General features: G+C 43.3%; 1 protein-coding gene across 9 annotated transcripts in view; it reads right to left on the bottom strand.

Annotated features, from left to right (window-relative positions):
- The window catches only part of MAST2 (microtubule associated serine/threonine kinase 2), a 212,254-nt gene that overhangs the window by 24,858 nt on the left and 172,457 nt on the right, over positions 1-14,939 (bottom strand). For 7 of the 9 annotated variants that reach the window (XM_059374594.1, XM_059374601.1, XM_059374596.1 and 4 more), the window contains 5 exons: positions 12,604-12,679; positions 11,431-11,451; positions 9,537-9,615; positions 7,075-7,229; positions 5,135-5,210 (listed from right to left, as the gene is read on the bottom strand). In XM_059374594.1, the coding sequence (XP_059230577.1) occupies positions 5,135-5,210; positions 7,075-7,229; positions 9,537-9,615; positions 11,431-11,451; positions 12,604-12,679 (407 nt within the window). The remainder of the gene's footprint in view (positions 1-5,134; positions 5,211-7,074; positions 7,230-9,536; positions 9,616-11,430; positions 11,452-12,603; positions 12,680-14,939) is intronic. The other 2 variants (XM_059374597.1, XM_059374598.1) reach the window with 1 other exon arrangement.

Genomic DNA, 14,939 nt, shown 5'->3' with positions numbered 1-14,939 from the left:
CTATGAGCATTAGGGTACAGATGGGCATTTCTATTTTTTCAAACAGTTTCAGAATAATAGGTATTAATTCTTTAAACTCTTGGTAAAGAGTTTAAAGAATTAAACTTGTTTTTTTTTGGGGGGGTATTTTTGATTACTGATTCAATTTCTTTGCTGGTTATGGGTCTGTTCAGGTTTTCTACTTCTTCCTGTTTCAGTTTTGGTAGTTTATATATTTCTAGGAATGCATCCATCTCTTACAGACTGCCTAATTTGTTGGTATATAATTGCTCATAATATTCTCTTATAATTGTATTTCTTCGGTGTTGATTGTAATTGCTCCTCTTTCATTTATGATTTGATTTACTTGGATCCTTTCTCTTTTATTTTTTGGTAAATCTGGTTAGGGGTTTATTCATCATTAATCCGTTCAAAGAAAGAGCTCCTAGTTTAGTTGATCTGTTCCACTGGTTTTTGTTTTTTTTTTTTAATTCTATGTCATTAACTTTTGCTCTAATCTTTATTATTTCTCTTCTCCTGCTGGATTTAGGCTTTATTTACTGTTCTTTTTCCAGCTCCTTTAGGTGTAAGCTTATGCTGTGTATTTAAGACTTTTCTTGTTTCTTGAGGAAGGCCTGTATAGCTATACTTCCCTCTTAGGACTGCCTTTGGTCCATCCCAAAGGTTCTGAACTGTTGTGTTTTCATTTTCATTTGCTTCCATGTTTTTAAAAAAATTCTTTAATTTTTTGGTTGACCCATTCATTTAAAAAATTTTTTAAAAAATATTTTATTTATTTATTTGACACAGAACGAGAGAGAGCGAGAGAGAGAACATAAGCAAGGGGAGTGGGAGAGAGAGAAACAGGCTCCTCACTGAGCAGGGAGACCAATGGGGGACTTGATCCCAGGACCCTGGGATCATTACCTGAGCCAAAGACAGACGCTTAACTGACTGAGCCAAACAAGGGTCCCTGGATCTTGTTTTTTAAATCCATTCTGACACCCTGTGTCTTTTGATTGGAGCATTTAGTCCATTTACATTCAGAGTAATCACTGAGAGATATGAATTCAGTGCTGCTGTATTACCTGTAAAGTCAATGCTCCTGTAGATTGTCTCTATTCCTTTCTGGTCTTTGTTACTTTTACTTTCTGCTCAAAGGATCTCCTTTAGTATTTCTTGCAGGGCTGGTTTAGTGTTCACAAATTCCTTAGTTTTTGTTTGTCCTGGAAACTCTTTCTCCCTTTCTGAATGACAGCCTTACTGGATAAAGCATTCTCAGCTGCATATTTTTCCCACTTAGCACATTGAATATATCACGTCTGTCTTTTCTGGCCGGCCACGTCTCTGTGAAGAGGTCTGCCACCCAAATGTGTCTACCCTTGAAGGTTAAGGACCTCTTGTCCCAAGCTGCTTTCAGGATTTTGTCTTCATTTTTGAAATGAAGCTTCTGAAATAATAGTGAAGCTTTTAAAATTGCAAGCTTCACTATTATATGCTGAGGTGTTGATCTATTTTAATTGATTTTGAGGGGGGTTCTCTGTGTCTCCTGAACTTGAAATGCCTGTTTCCGTCCTCAGAATAGGAAAGTTCTCAGCTATAATTTGTTCAAATAAACCTTCTGCCCCTCTCTCCCGCTCCACATCTTCTGGGACCCCTATTATCTGGATATTATTTTGTTTTCTGGAGTTGCTGAATTCTCTAAGTTTCCCTTCATGATCCAGTAGTTTTCTTTCTCTCTTCTTTTCAGCTTCTTTATTTTTCATCATTTTATCTTCTATATTACTGACTCACTCTTCTGCCTCATTCATTCTCATTTTTATAGCCTCCATTTAGGACTGCCTCTTGGAATTCTATAGTGTCTTCTATGTTTTTTTCAAGCCCAGCTAGTATTTTTATAATCATTTTAAATTCTAGTTCAGACATCTTACTTATATCTCTATTGATTAAATCCCTGGCAATGAGTAATACCGTCTGTTCTTTCTTTTGGGGTGAATTTCTCCATCCCATCATTTTATCCACAAAAAAATAGAATAGAAAAAAAATAACGATGACAACAGAAAACAAAACAAAACAGAACAAAAACAAAACAAGAAAAAAAAACCCAAACAAGAAACAAAACAAAACAAAAAACTAGATCCTGGGTGTGTTTTGGTCTGCTTATTTTAAGAAAGTAGATCCCAGACAGGAAAGAAGGAAAAACTTATATATGTAAACACAAAATAAAATACATATATTTATATATACACAAAATAAAATACAATGCAACACAAAATAAATATAATGTACATGTTAAAAATTTTTAAATTTAAAAAGAATTGAAAAAATAAAATAACAAAAAAAATACTGAAAGACTAAAGTATTAAAAAAATCAAAACAACAAATACTATATATATAAAGCTGAAGGTCTGCAGCCATGTATGATCAGTAAACTTGATGTGAGCCAGTTGTTGAAGCTGCTCTTTTGGGAGAGGGGACACTAATTCTCAGATGTACTTGCCCTAGTGGAAATTTGCCTTCAGTGCAAAGTGAGTCAAGGCTTGGTGTAAGCGGCTCGGGATTCTATTATGTGCTGCTGTTTTGCTCCCTGAAGGCTTTCAGCACCAACGGAAGGGATGAAAATGGAGGCTGATCTCTAGCCCCAGAGCTCAAAGTTCATGCCCCCTTCACCAACTCTTTGGTGAGCCCTCACAGAAAAGCAGTCAATCACTCTTGTTTCCCTGGTTTTCCTCAGAATTCTGTGCTCACCTGGCCTGTGCCTGAGTGTTTTCATCTCAAGCACATGGGTGAGTTTCAAAACTCCATTTTTAAAAAAAAAGATTTATTTACTTATTTGAGAGAGAGCATGAGCGCACGAAGGGAGAAGGAGAAGACTCCCCACTGAGCTGGGAGCCCTATGCAGAGCTCGAACCCAGGACCCTGAGATCTTGACCTGAACCGAAGGCAGACGCTTAACTGACTGAGCCACCCAGGCACCCTTCAAAACTCCAGATTTTATGGACACCTGTAGCATGGACCAGTGCTCTTTCTCGCAGGGGAGGGCGGGGATCCTCCCCTTCCTTCTCCCTTTTGCTGGATGGTCCCCTGCCCAGAAAGTGGTACCATGATTGCACAGCAGTTCACAGTTTATGGCAACAAAGAGCAGAAAGCCGGTACCTAGACTCACTGTTTCTAACCGTTTTCACCACTCTTGTGCCTGGGAACTCTGCCACACTCATACACCCCCTCTCTTCTTGTGAGCCCAGGGATCCTGAAACCAAGCTATGGACCCTGGGAATACACCCCATTTCGCCACCTGAGCACCTTTAAACAAGGGATGTACCCCACTATAGCAGACTTCTGAAAAGCAGACTTCCAATTTTGCACTCTGCTGCTTATAATACTTTGCGGTAGCTTCCTTAAGCAGGCTCCCTTCCCTCCACCGTATCCTGACATATCACCCTGGATTCAAGTCTCTGCACCTTCTACCTCCCCAAAAGTGGTCACTTTTCTACTTGCAGAATTAAGCATTTCTTGTCTCTGATCTTTGACTGATTTCTTAGGTACTCAGAATTATTTGAAACTATCTAGCTGTATTCATGCAACCAAATTTAAGGTCCATTTTAACCCACCCCCAACTCCTAAACTTCATTATAAAGGATCAAGCATAACAACATGATTCCTTAGCTGACTATTGTGCCCCTCTTCCTCACTCTTATTCTCTAAAGCCTGCTTCCAGGCTAGAAGACATAGACCATAGGGCCCAGGGCAGCAGAGAAATAACAGCTCACACTTACTGAGTGCTTACTATGTTCTGGGCCCAGTTAGAATTGTTTAATGCTCATTAATCTTCACAAACTCTCTATGAGATAAATGCTCTTATTATCCCAAACTACAAATGAGGCAAATGAAGCTCAGAGAAGTTAAACCACCTGTCCAGGGTAGGGGCTCCTGGGTGGCCAGTCAGATAAGTGTCTGCCCTTAGTTCAGGTCATGATCCCAGAGTTCTAGGATCAAGCCCTGTACTGGGCTCCTTGCTCAGAGGGAGCCTGCTCCTCCATCTCCTCCCCATTTATGCTCTCTCTCGTTATCTCTGTCACTATCTGCTCTCTCTCTCTCAAATAAAATCTTTAAAAAAAAAAAAAATCTGTCCAGGGTCCTATAGCTAGTAAATGGTAGAAGCAGATTTTAACCCATTCAGTCTGGTTCAAGGGTGTATGTCCTTCCTTACTGCTAACCTTCACTGTGTATGTCAAGAGGGAAAGCACAGGGCTTCACATCATTTCCCTAAGCCATCCATGTGTGTCCAGGAGACTATACTGGAGTCTAGAAAAAGGACACTCTCAGAAGAGCAGGGAACCACCACACATTGTAGCCCCTACACTCAGAGGAATAGGTAGACCCATGGAAGTCTGGACAAGAGGCTTGAGGGTTCTATGCTCCTTGTTGTCCTGAACAGGGAGCCTGTGTCAGTGCCCTGGTTCTGACAGAGCTGGTTATGTTCTCCAGGAACAGGGCCTGTCATGAGGAGGTGAGGTCAGAGCGCATAGATACGTCATGTCCAAAAAGAAATGCAAATGGAAAACAAGTCCCTGGGTTCCACATACACAACGGTTTCTAGCCAAACCGCACAGCCACAAAGACTAGTTCTCAACTCTCTCAGGAGAGTAATCTGCCTTCCTTTCTCAGCAGTTTACTGCTTGAAAACTGTCTCCCACCCTTCTATTCCCTCCAGCCAACCTCCTGCCAGTCCAGCACACCAGTCCGTGCACACTCCAGGCCTGGAGACGAGGCACTGCTAAAGAAATCTGCACAGAACGAACATGCTTTCTGACAGCCAATCCCGATCTGCAGGGACCCTGACTTGTGACCCTGATGCGCGTGGTTAGAAACAAGGTCCCAGTCCTTTCCTTCCCCATAACATATGGGGGAACAGCTTTCTAACATCTCCCTCTAGACACCTCTCTGGGGAGTGGAGAAATAGAGGCCCTGCAAATACGAGCCCCAAACTCACAGTCCTCTGCTGCCTGCCTCTACTCCAACAGGCCAGCAGCCTTGTGCTTGTAGCCTCCTCCTCCTCCTGAGTGCCTTTCTGTTCTTCTTATTGCCTCTGGTGAGAGCGCTCCACCCCTTAGCCCCAGTCTTCCCGCAGGGCAGCCATCTTCAGGATCCTTACCTTGGGGAATCTTTCTTTGTATACATGATTCATCATTATAATTTCACTGTCAAAGGAAACTGGGGACCGTCCAGGACTAAATAAGAAAGAAACAATTGTGTTATTTTAGAGCCATGGAACTCTCAAGAAGAAAGATGACCATTCCCAGAGTCCCTGCCCTCCCACTGTCTGCAGCACCCACACATTCCCACCTTAAGAGTGCTGGGTTCTAGAGCCTTCTTTTTTTCCTGAAGCTCTCAGCACACCTTGTTTAGCTCAAATAGTGCCATCTGGAAAAAGGCTACCTTCCTATAAGAAGCCTGGCTTTCCACAAAGACCTCTGCCAGGGCCTGAAAAGGCCTAGAAAGGAGGAAAACACTCCTGAGTCTACTTGTGGCTTTCCTAGGATAACCTCCCCCAGAACAGGACTTTCTGGGTCTTTGCTTTGGCCAGCGGTGTTTTGAGTATATCCCAGCATGTTCTAGGAATCGAATCAAATCAAACCACCACAGAAAAACCAAAGGAAGACTGTGTATATATGTATCCTTTCCAAACAAACAAGCTGCAGCCAATGAGACCAACTTGGGCTTTGATCTGAGAGATAAATGAGGCCAGTCCAGCGTGCAGGGAGTTATTAGCCTGGGTCATCTAAATTTTCCTCTTTGGCCCATGTGCAGTTATATCTTCTTAAAGGATTTCAAAGTTTGAGCCATACAAATGAATGGATATTTGAGTCCTGCCACCAGTTTGGTGCCCCTGACACATGACCCGGGCTGAGCGAAGTTCAGAATTGTTCTCTGCTTTTCCTCCTTGGAGTGGGCCATGGTCTGCTTGCTGTATCCATACACATTACCAAGTATTTTAAGAGTAATATAGCAGGGATTTCCCTGATATACTATATCCCTCTCGGTCTCAAATGGGCTAAAAATGAACTGTTTACCCTGTGGATTGCAGAAAGCACCAAGATTCAGGTGTTCCTCTGAGTGAGACAAAGAAAGGCACTGGGATCCACACTACACAAAAACTCACTTGTGTTTTTGATCCTTTGCACAGCAGTCCCCATGATCATCTTCATCAGTCTCTGAACTTGAACCAGTCTTTGTGATCTGGCTCAGCTAACTCCCTGATACTCAGAGTAGCAACATAACCTGAGGGGATTCTTTGTGGAAGACCCTGCTCCTTTGGGCTCCCACTGTGAACATATTAGCCAATTAATTATTTTCCAGGGATTCTGGAAAGCTGAACTCAGTCATTAAAGCCATGCCCATTTTAATTTTCACCCTCTTCCTTAACCTGGAATTTTGGCATTATTTTACCAGCTAATGTCAAAGAAAAGAGCTAATCAATCGAAGGAATTCACAGATAAATCAACTGCTAAGCTTTGTTTGGTTTGATGAGCCCAGGTGATTCAGGGAAATGAGTGAGATTCCGATGGGCATTTCATGCTGCTTCTGAAGCAGGCTTCTTCCCCAGGTCAGCCACAAGGGTGAACTTCAGCACCTTTCTTTGCTGCTTAGTTCCTGTGGTCTGGGCCTGTGGGTGCCACAGCCAGGTACTATCAGAATGGACGATACTATCACTCTCCTTTTACTACATGGAGCTTAAGTATCTTTCCACTGCTAACTACATTCTAGGAGAAAAGAGAGGGATCTCTTGGCAGCGTCATCAGGCAACCTGAGCACCACTGGCCTTGGCTCATTTGAGCGGAGCCCCGGGTTGGCAACCTACGGCCCACTGACCAAACCTGGCCTGCTGCCTGTCTTCGTTAATAAAGTTTACCGAAAGGCTGTGGATGCTTTCACGCTACAACAGCAGTTAAGTAGCTGCCCCAGAGACCGTGTGGCGTCCAAAGCCTAAATTCTTTACTCTCTTGTCCTTTATAAATGTTTGCCTATTCCTTTGCTGTGCACATAAGCTGGGCTCCACAGGCCCTAGGGCAGCGGGCAGAGAGTAGCCCTCACCTGAGGCTGCGAGAGCGGGGCCGCATGGCTGGGGACTGCCGTCCCTCCTCATCTGGAACACTCTCTGTGCTGAAATGCTTCGTCAAAAAGTGCAACTCATCAGCTGTGGGCTGGAAGGGCAACTGGTGGAGTTTCTCCTGTGAGGAACATGAAGACTAGAGAGAAAAACAACAAGCAGCATTACAGACATATCTAAGGGCAGTCCAGGCACAGAGAGGACTTGCTAGTCAATGTAAACCCACAGGGAACCCAAAGCAGCCCTTGTCCTTTTAGCCTCCATTGTGCATGATTCCCCTCTCTACTCCTTCTGAGCCTTCAGTCCTGAAGAAGCCAAGATACTAGGAGCCTTCATGAGTCTGGCAGGCAGTTGGACCCAGGCATTCACAAGGTGTGGGAGCTCCATAACTACCTAGGGAATCTCTTTGGGAGGCAAAAGGCTGATTCTTCTGCATGGATGCTCTGCCCTCAGTGAAGCTATTGGCTAGTTGGAATGGCAAGTGATTAATAAATCATGCTTCCTGGCTTGGGAACTGTCCCAGGTATATCCAGCCTACAAATAAATCCCTGTAAGTTTTCCCTTCCACAATATTAGGAGAACTCAGTAATGTTTCCTTTTGGCTACCCAAAAGACAACTGGCATGGCTGAGGCTAGACAGGCTGTGACCAGACTCTAAGGACACAAGTAGGCAAGAAAATCTGGCAGGGAAGAAAATTACTTTTAGATCTGGAACCCAAAGGTTAGACCTGACCTGAAAATGATGAAGAATTCCAAACATGGCCCAATGACTGAGATTGCAGACAATGAGTCCACTGCCAAGCAAAGAGACCACGTGAGGGAGCGAGTCATGCTCCTGCAAGTATCCCACAGATGCAGCAGCCACAGGGACAGCCCGGTACAGCACCAGAATCAGCGAAGGGCCCCTTTCCTGACAAGACTAAGAGAGCAGGCAACTCTAACCTCACTAGCTCAGCTTCTGTTCATCAACTGATGAAGAATCTGAGGCTTAAATATTCAAAGCCATTCGGAGTCAAAGCTGCAGCACCACACAAAGAAAGCTCTCTTGCCACAAGTAAGTCTCAATACCAAGTGAGAAATCAAAATTTGGGGGAGGGGGTGCAAACAGCACAGGCTTCTGTCATGGAATATTATAACACGTGAGGCTGTGAACAGTTCAGTGTAGGTCTCCACAGGGCTCTGTCTTGGCCACATTTTGGGAAATGATGTGCACAGAAGCTGTAAAAAGTATCTTCACTCAATTGCCACGGACAGGAAGTAAAATTGGTATTTTAAAGTATCAAAATAAAATAAGCAGCTGCTATGGGTTCAATCTATTAAAATTTCCTGAACAGTTATATGATTGATATATATATACATATACACACACACACATATATACGTACATATATGTACATACATATATGTGTGTATATATATACATATGTGTGTGTGTGTGTGTGTGTGTGTGTGTGTGTGTGTATCGCCTTAGGTCTAAAAAGGTCGCCTGTCTGGGTAAAGGATTATAGGGAAAGTTAGATATGAAGCTTAACTGCTGCTAAAAGACCAATGAGATCTTTGGATTAATTTATAATTAATCCAATTATACTTATATATTAATCCAATTATATATTAATCCAATTAGACTTATATCTAAGTCAAGGGAGGAAATGATACTTCTTCTATCTGCTTGGGAGTCACAAATGTCAACAAGCTGCCCTGGGAAGACCTGAAGAATGGTGGAGGACACGGGGAACAGGCCACCCAGCCTGCTGCCCAACTCAGCCTGCAAAGCCTACAGTACTTACTATCTGGCTCTTTACAGAATGACTTTGCCAACCTTGTCATCCTGGCTTCAATTAAAACTTGCTCAATGAGGAAGACTCAGATTATGGTCAATTGTGCATAGCAGCAATTAGGACATCTGTTGTGGTTTAGGTTAAAACCTCCTCTAAAAAAACATAATGAGAAGTTTTAGAGACAGGCCCAGCTTTTTTGCTGATACACATCAAACCTGAATACCAAATAACAATCATCCTTCCCTTCTTTTTTGAAAGGAAAAGGTGAAAGAGGAGAAAGAGGGTCCACCAGGCCTTCGGGACATGGGAGGGGTTATCTGCTCTTGGTCGCAGTTCTAGAAGCAAGCTGAGGGAAGCAGGGGAATCATGCTTAGGGTCCTCCACATCTGGCAAAGCAAAAGTCCATCCTCAAGACCCCCTCTGACTCCACTTGGAAAAATTATGCCCAGAGAGCATGCTGGTTAGTCCTTCCCAAAGGTGTTTAGCATTTATATCTGGCTATGGCAGTTAAGGGCCACCACTGCCCCACTCAGCCTCATCTCCAAACAATCTCTCTGAGTTTAAACTGACTTTGGAAGAAAAACTGAGAACCACTTTGCAACCCTGTAGGGATAGGCAGAGGTAATCTGTCAGGAGGTAGTTTTTCGGGGTAAGATCCGACTACTTACTGAGACAGTAGAGCTAGGAGTGTTGGTTCCATAGCCTGAAGAAGGCAAAGAGGCCAAAGACCAGCGCCGTCCATCAGTCCTATGTAAGATTAAGAATATTAGGCAGTTTCTACAGGACCCCACCCTGAGCCCTGGACCTGCCTATCTTTCCATCAGCACTGTTTTGGGCAGTTGGTTCACTGATAGACTCTTCCTTGTCTCTAGACATTACTGCTTGGTCTAGTACAGACTTTCATGTCGTTCTCCTCCATGAGGCCTATGGTGGTATGTTTTCCACTGCAAAGACAAACATATCTAACTAAAGGAGTCTGTGACTTTGAAAAAGAACATCTGTTATACAATACTGTGTATTATATTTCAATACTGAAATAAAAATCTTCATAATCTCAATGCAGTCACATTTATTTATTTATTTATGCACCGTGTTCACTTTTAGAGAAGCCACGACAGGATTCCAGCTATAGGCACCACCACAGGGACAGAACAGCCACTGAAATGCAGCTATTCCTTTTTTTGAAGGCCCTTTGTCTTTGTCTTTCCCTGGTCATTGCACTGACGAGGAAGACGTGGCCCACCATCTGGGTCTGGTATGAATCAATCATTGGCAAACAGTCCCAGGTTACTTAAGATCCACCAGAAAGCAGAAAACCAGTCTTTGAGAAAGCTTGTGAAGAGTGGCAGTAACCTCATGAAGAAAGAGCCAGAGGCAGTATCTAAGATTTTGGAGCTAGGTTTCCTGCTGCTCTTGCAAGGACTCACCCCAAAGTTCTTATCAGAGGACGAGCCATTTGCTTTGTTGTGGAGGAGAAAGATCAAGCAGGTACCTCATGTGAAGCTTTTATTACATGGACAAGTCATTCTTTCCTGGACTATGGGATGTGCTGTCACACAAGTGTTTTTTCTTGTGAAGCTCGGGGGCATAGCCTGCTCTAGTTGAAGCCGGGGAAAACTTCCTTACTGCTACCACAGAACTTTAGAACATTAGCAATGGAGGACCTTTAGAATTTAAATACCCTCAATCTTCAGAGAAAACACATGACCCAGGGATTTAGTCCAGGCTTCACAGTTAAGGGAGGTGGAGAGAGGCAGGGAGAGGAAGGAGAAAAAAGAGGACTCCATCTTGCCAGGGCTTCCCCTTTCAAAACACTCCTTCCCACACCCACCCACCAACACCAAGCAGCTTTTCCTACTAGAATCTGCAAGGGGACAGCCCAGGGTTCCATGCTACATGCACCTGATTCAAACTTCATGCCACCAAGGCAGCTAGCTCTGCTGGAACCTAGTCTCTGAGGCAAAGAAATGTCCAGGAGGCTGTTCAAACATGATGTTCTCTCTGACCTCTTTTGTTAGGTCCTGAGAGCTCTATACGAGAAAGAAAGTCAATTCCAGGAAAACAGAGCTCGGCAAAGACAGCACTAGCCTAACTCTGGGAGGAATTTGCCAAACCCTTGTCACATAGACCTTTTCACAAGTCATCTTTCCTTCTTTAAAAAGAAATGGAAATCAGCTGCAGGGCAGCCATTTTTCTGTAATCTGAAGAGCAAAGGCTACTGCAGTCAGAAAGAAATGCCTCTACAGGATGCCTCCGTTTTCTCTGCCTGGTCATCTCACTGGGTGACTGAAGAAATTTGTGGGAATGAGCAGGACTTGTCCCCAGGCTCAGAAACTTGAAACTATCAGCATTTCCTGCCTCTAAGTAAATGAGCTCTGAGCCTTGGTTCCAGCAGGGGTTCCCTTGGGTCTTCTTCGTTAGATATGAAAGGCCAAATGTTCGTACCCACAGTCAGAGAAGACTTGGCACAACCAGTTCTCACCAAGCACAACATCACAAACCATATTATCTGGCCATGCATAGCAGTTTCCCAGCCCCTCTCCCCATCATGTCCACTATTACCTGTCTGCTCTGTGGCCATGGCTGTAGTGAAAAGACATACATTATAGTGAGAATCAAATGGAATCAGACAGACTGATCTGTTTGACCCCTGGCATTTGGTCATGCTTGGCAGGGGCAAACTTTCTGCTTAGGAATGTGTGTATGTTTGAGGTGAAATGCAGGACTGATGGATCTATCCTTAGCAATTCCTTAAATGTTTTGCTTTGTGTGATATTCCAAACCCATGTGATCCTGTAAGGTTCAAACCTGACCTCAGTAACCTAGCAAACACAATTCCTGAGTACTCTGGCAGGGCTAAAGTCCTCTTCCCCACCCCTACCAATACCTAGCTGCTTTTCCTACTATGTCCTGTTAAGAGGACAGCCCAGAATTCATGTTCCACACACATGACACAAACTTCATACAACACAGTACAGGCCTGTTTGGATCATAATACCGGGCCCTGAAACCCCCTAGCTGATCTTATTCCTAAAGCCCTGATAATGAGGCAGACACAAGGGCACAAATGGAACATGCTATTCCATCTGCCTACAACGGCCTACACTTGTGTCCTCCCTTTCAACATGGCAGGCTCACTCTTATCCTTCAGGTCTTAGCTTAAAAGTCAGTCCCCTTCAGGGAGGCCTTACATGACCGCCTTGTAGAGATCCTCCAGTGCCATTCCCTTCCTACACTCTCATGCAGCAGCACGTTCTTTCACTTGGTGGTGCTTATCACAGTTTACAACTGTAAGCGCTTGCCTATTCATTATTCTTCCCCATCACTCATTCAACCAAAATGCAATGATTAAGGGCTTGTTATACACCAGGAGACACAGCTTTCAAATACTAAGGAATCTCTATTAAAGGCACTTTTATTCTGGTTGACGACTAAGAGTAAAACCTTGGGTCTCCTTGGGATGAGAGGCCATTTTCTCATTGATCATGCTAGGATATCTCAGGAAACCAGGGACTTGTGCTTAGGATTATAAAGTAAGTACTTGCCCATTCAAACATCTAAAGGCAAATACCCAGGGCATCTGGAAAGCAAAATTTGAACAAGATGAGGAAAGCAGGAAAGGAATGTTGATGGCTAACAGCCCAAGGCAGCGCCTTAAAGGAGGAAGCTAACATTTAACTGACATTCATGCAAATGCCACACACACATTAGTCACAGGGTTTTCTATCAACTTACCTACGGGCAGGAACAAAGGAAAAGTGAGCAGGTGCATTTGGAGAGAAATTCCGGGGGCTATCCAAAGGACTGTTACCTGTGGGTGGGGAAAGGAAAAGAAACCCTCTGTAAAGTCTATTTCTGAGGAGGACTGTGGTGACCTTTAGGGAAGTATTCTCCCCGAGCACTGGCAATTAGCACTCAGGTGGTTATGTTTTCAGGCGTCATGAGTTCAACAATTCTCTTTGTAAAAGTTTGGTAGCCCATAGGTTTTTCCCTTGTTCCCAAGTTGCCTGTAACCATCTATGTCTCTCAGACATCCATTCTAGTTACAGCAGCAACTTGTCAATTTCCTGCCTTCCTAGGAACTCCTCAGGCTCCAATCTGCCTAGTTAAGTTAACCCAACTTTCCAAAGGCTTGAAGAATTCATCTGGTGCAGATGCTTAAACATTTCTTGAAAGGCAACAGGACTCCTTCCTGATCTAAAAGTCTTTTGGACATATATCTCTGCACACTGCATCCAAGGCTAACCCAGAAATATGCATGCTTAAGAGAAACTCAAGTTCTCCGGTAGGGACTTAGGATAGCAGCATTCCTTAAAAGAGACCAAACACAAGTCCCCCAAGTCTGCAAACATGCCCAGCCTCCTCATGGTATAGGAATTACCTCCATTCTCTTATTAGTTTTCACATGTTCCCTGTAACTTGCTAACATACAGTACAGAAGGTTCAAATAAAACATTGCTTACCTTTGCACTAGTCACAATAGTTCTTGAACCTAAGACTGCCATACTTCTCTGGCCTAACTTCCAGTTGGGGGTTAGTATTCAAAAGCTCCTAGCTGGCAGAAGCTGTCAATGTGTCTCTACCCAAAGGGCCATGTCAAAGTTAAGCCCCATACTGCATGATGTGCTGACCTCTCTGCCAATCTCTGTCCACCTCCCCACTTCATACTCATTTTCTCACACAGCACCTCTGTATCATTTATCTTTATATAAATGCCTTTATATAAAGGCATTCTGAGGGCACCTGGTTGGCTCAGGCAGTGGAATGTGCAACTCTTGATCTCAGGGTTGTGGGTATAGCCCCAGGCTGGGCATACAGATTACTTAAAAATAAAATCTTTTAAAAGTAAAAATAAATAAATAAAGACACTCTCTATGGGAAAACTAATTAGGAGGAAGCATTTTCAGCTTCCACTTATCCCCTTGACTGGGAGCCTCAGTGAGGTACACAGCCTTATGTACTAGGTCTGCTCTCAACCTTGCCCCAACTCTGGGTTTCCCATGCTCTGTGTCTAGGATTATCTCTTATGATCTATTCTTACCTCCTGGCTAGCACAGGCTATCAGGGTGTGAGAGAAATGATCCACAGTAGTTGTTTCCATAGCCAGGCCTTAATAAGTATCAGGTCTCCTCAGAATTATCAAAGCCTTTAAAAAAACTGCTATTCTTTTAAAGTAATGGCACTCCAAAATTAACAAATATCTTCAGTTTGATCCTTGAGTGTAAAGCTAGTGCTTTTACACTAGCTTTTACACTAGTGCCCTGTTTTGGTTCCCCAAACTCCTCCGTTAAAGCCTCAAAGAAATCCCTAAACATGGGTATCCTACGAACAATGACTGCCCTTCCAAGGACCAGGTGCGGTGCTGGTTATGGGATAGAACATAAAGAATCTTTCAGGTGCTAACAGTAATGCTAGGGATTCAAAAAACATACATGTGTCAAAAATAACTAACACCAAGAGGAAAAATGTCCCTGCAAATCATCATCGCCACCATCATCATCATCATTACCGCCACCACCACCATCATCATCAGAGCATCACTAAGCTTTGAGATGACTTCAAGCAGCCTAATAATCCTTAAAGGAGGAGATAGTGAGGGATACAGAAAACATAGTTGAAGAAGTGATATTCAAGAGTCTCCAAGAACCCTCAGCATGAGAAAGATGAAGAAAACTACACCAAAACACATTATAATCAAATTGTTCAAAACACATGATAAAAATAAAAATCTTAAAAACAGATGGGTAATAGGTGGGAAAGACATATACAGAGGAACAAAGGATTCTAGCAGATTTTTTATTAAAAACAATGTAAGAGTATCTTCAATAACAGAACAATTTCTTCAAATTATGAAAAGAAAAACCCTACCAACCCAGATCTATACCAGGCTACTGTGTAATAAAGAATGTGATGGCTTTTGTCTCAGTTCCTGGGAAGGAGCATCATAATGTTGGAATTTCCCAAGTGACAGAAGTGTCTTTGATATTCATGATGGGGCCTGATACTTTATGCAAATGAGATGACTCAGGATGGTGGCTGGTCAATCTAGAAAACCAACCATGTGGTTAGAA

This window comes from Mustela nigripes, chromosome 14 (assembly GCF_022355385.1).
Source record: "Mustela nigripes isolate SB6536 chromosome 14, MUSNIG.SB6536, whole genome shotgun sequence".
Taxonomy (NCBI): domain Eukaryota; kingdom Metazoa; phylum Chordata; class Mammalia; order Carnivora; family Mustelidae; genus Mustela; species Mustela nigripes.
The sequence above is the reverse complement of the archived record's forward strand: the minus strand, read 5'-3'. Positions and strand labels throughout refer to the sequence as shown.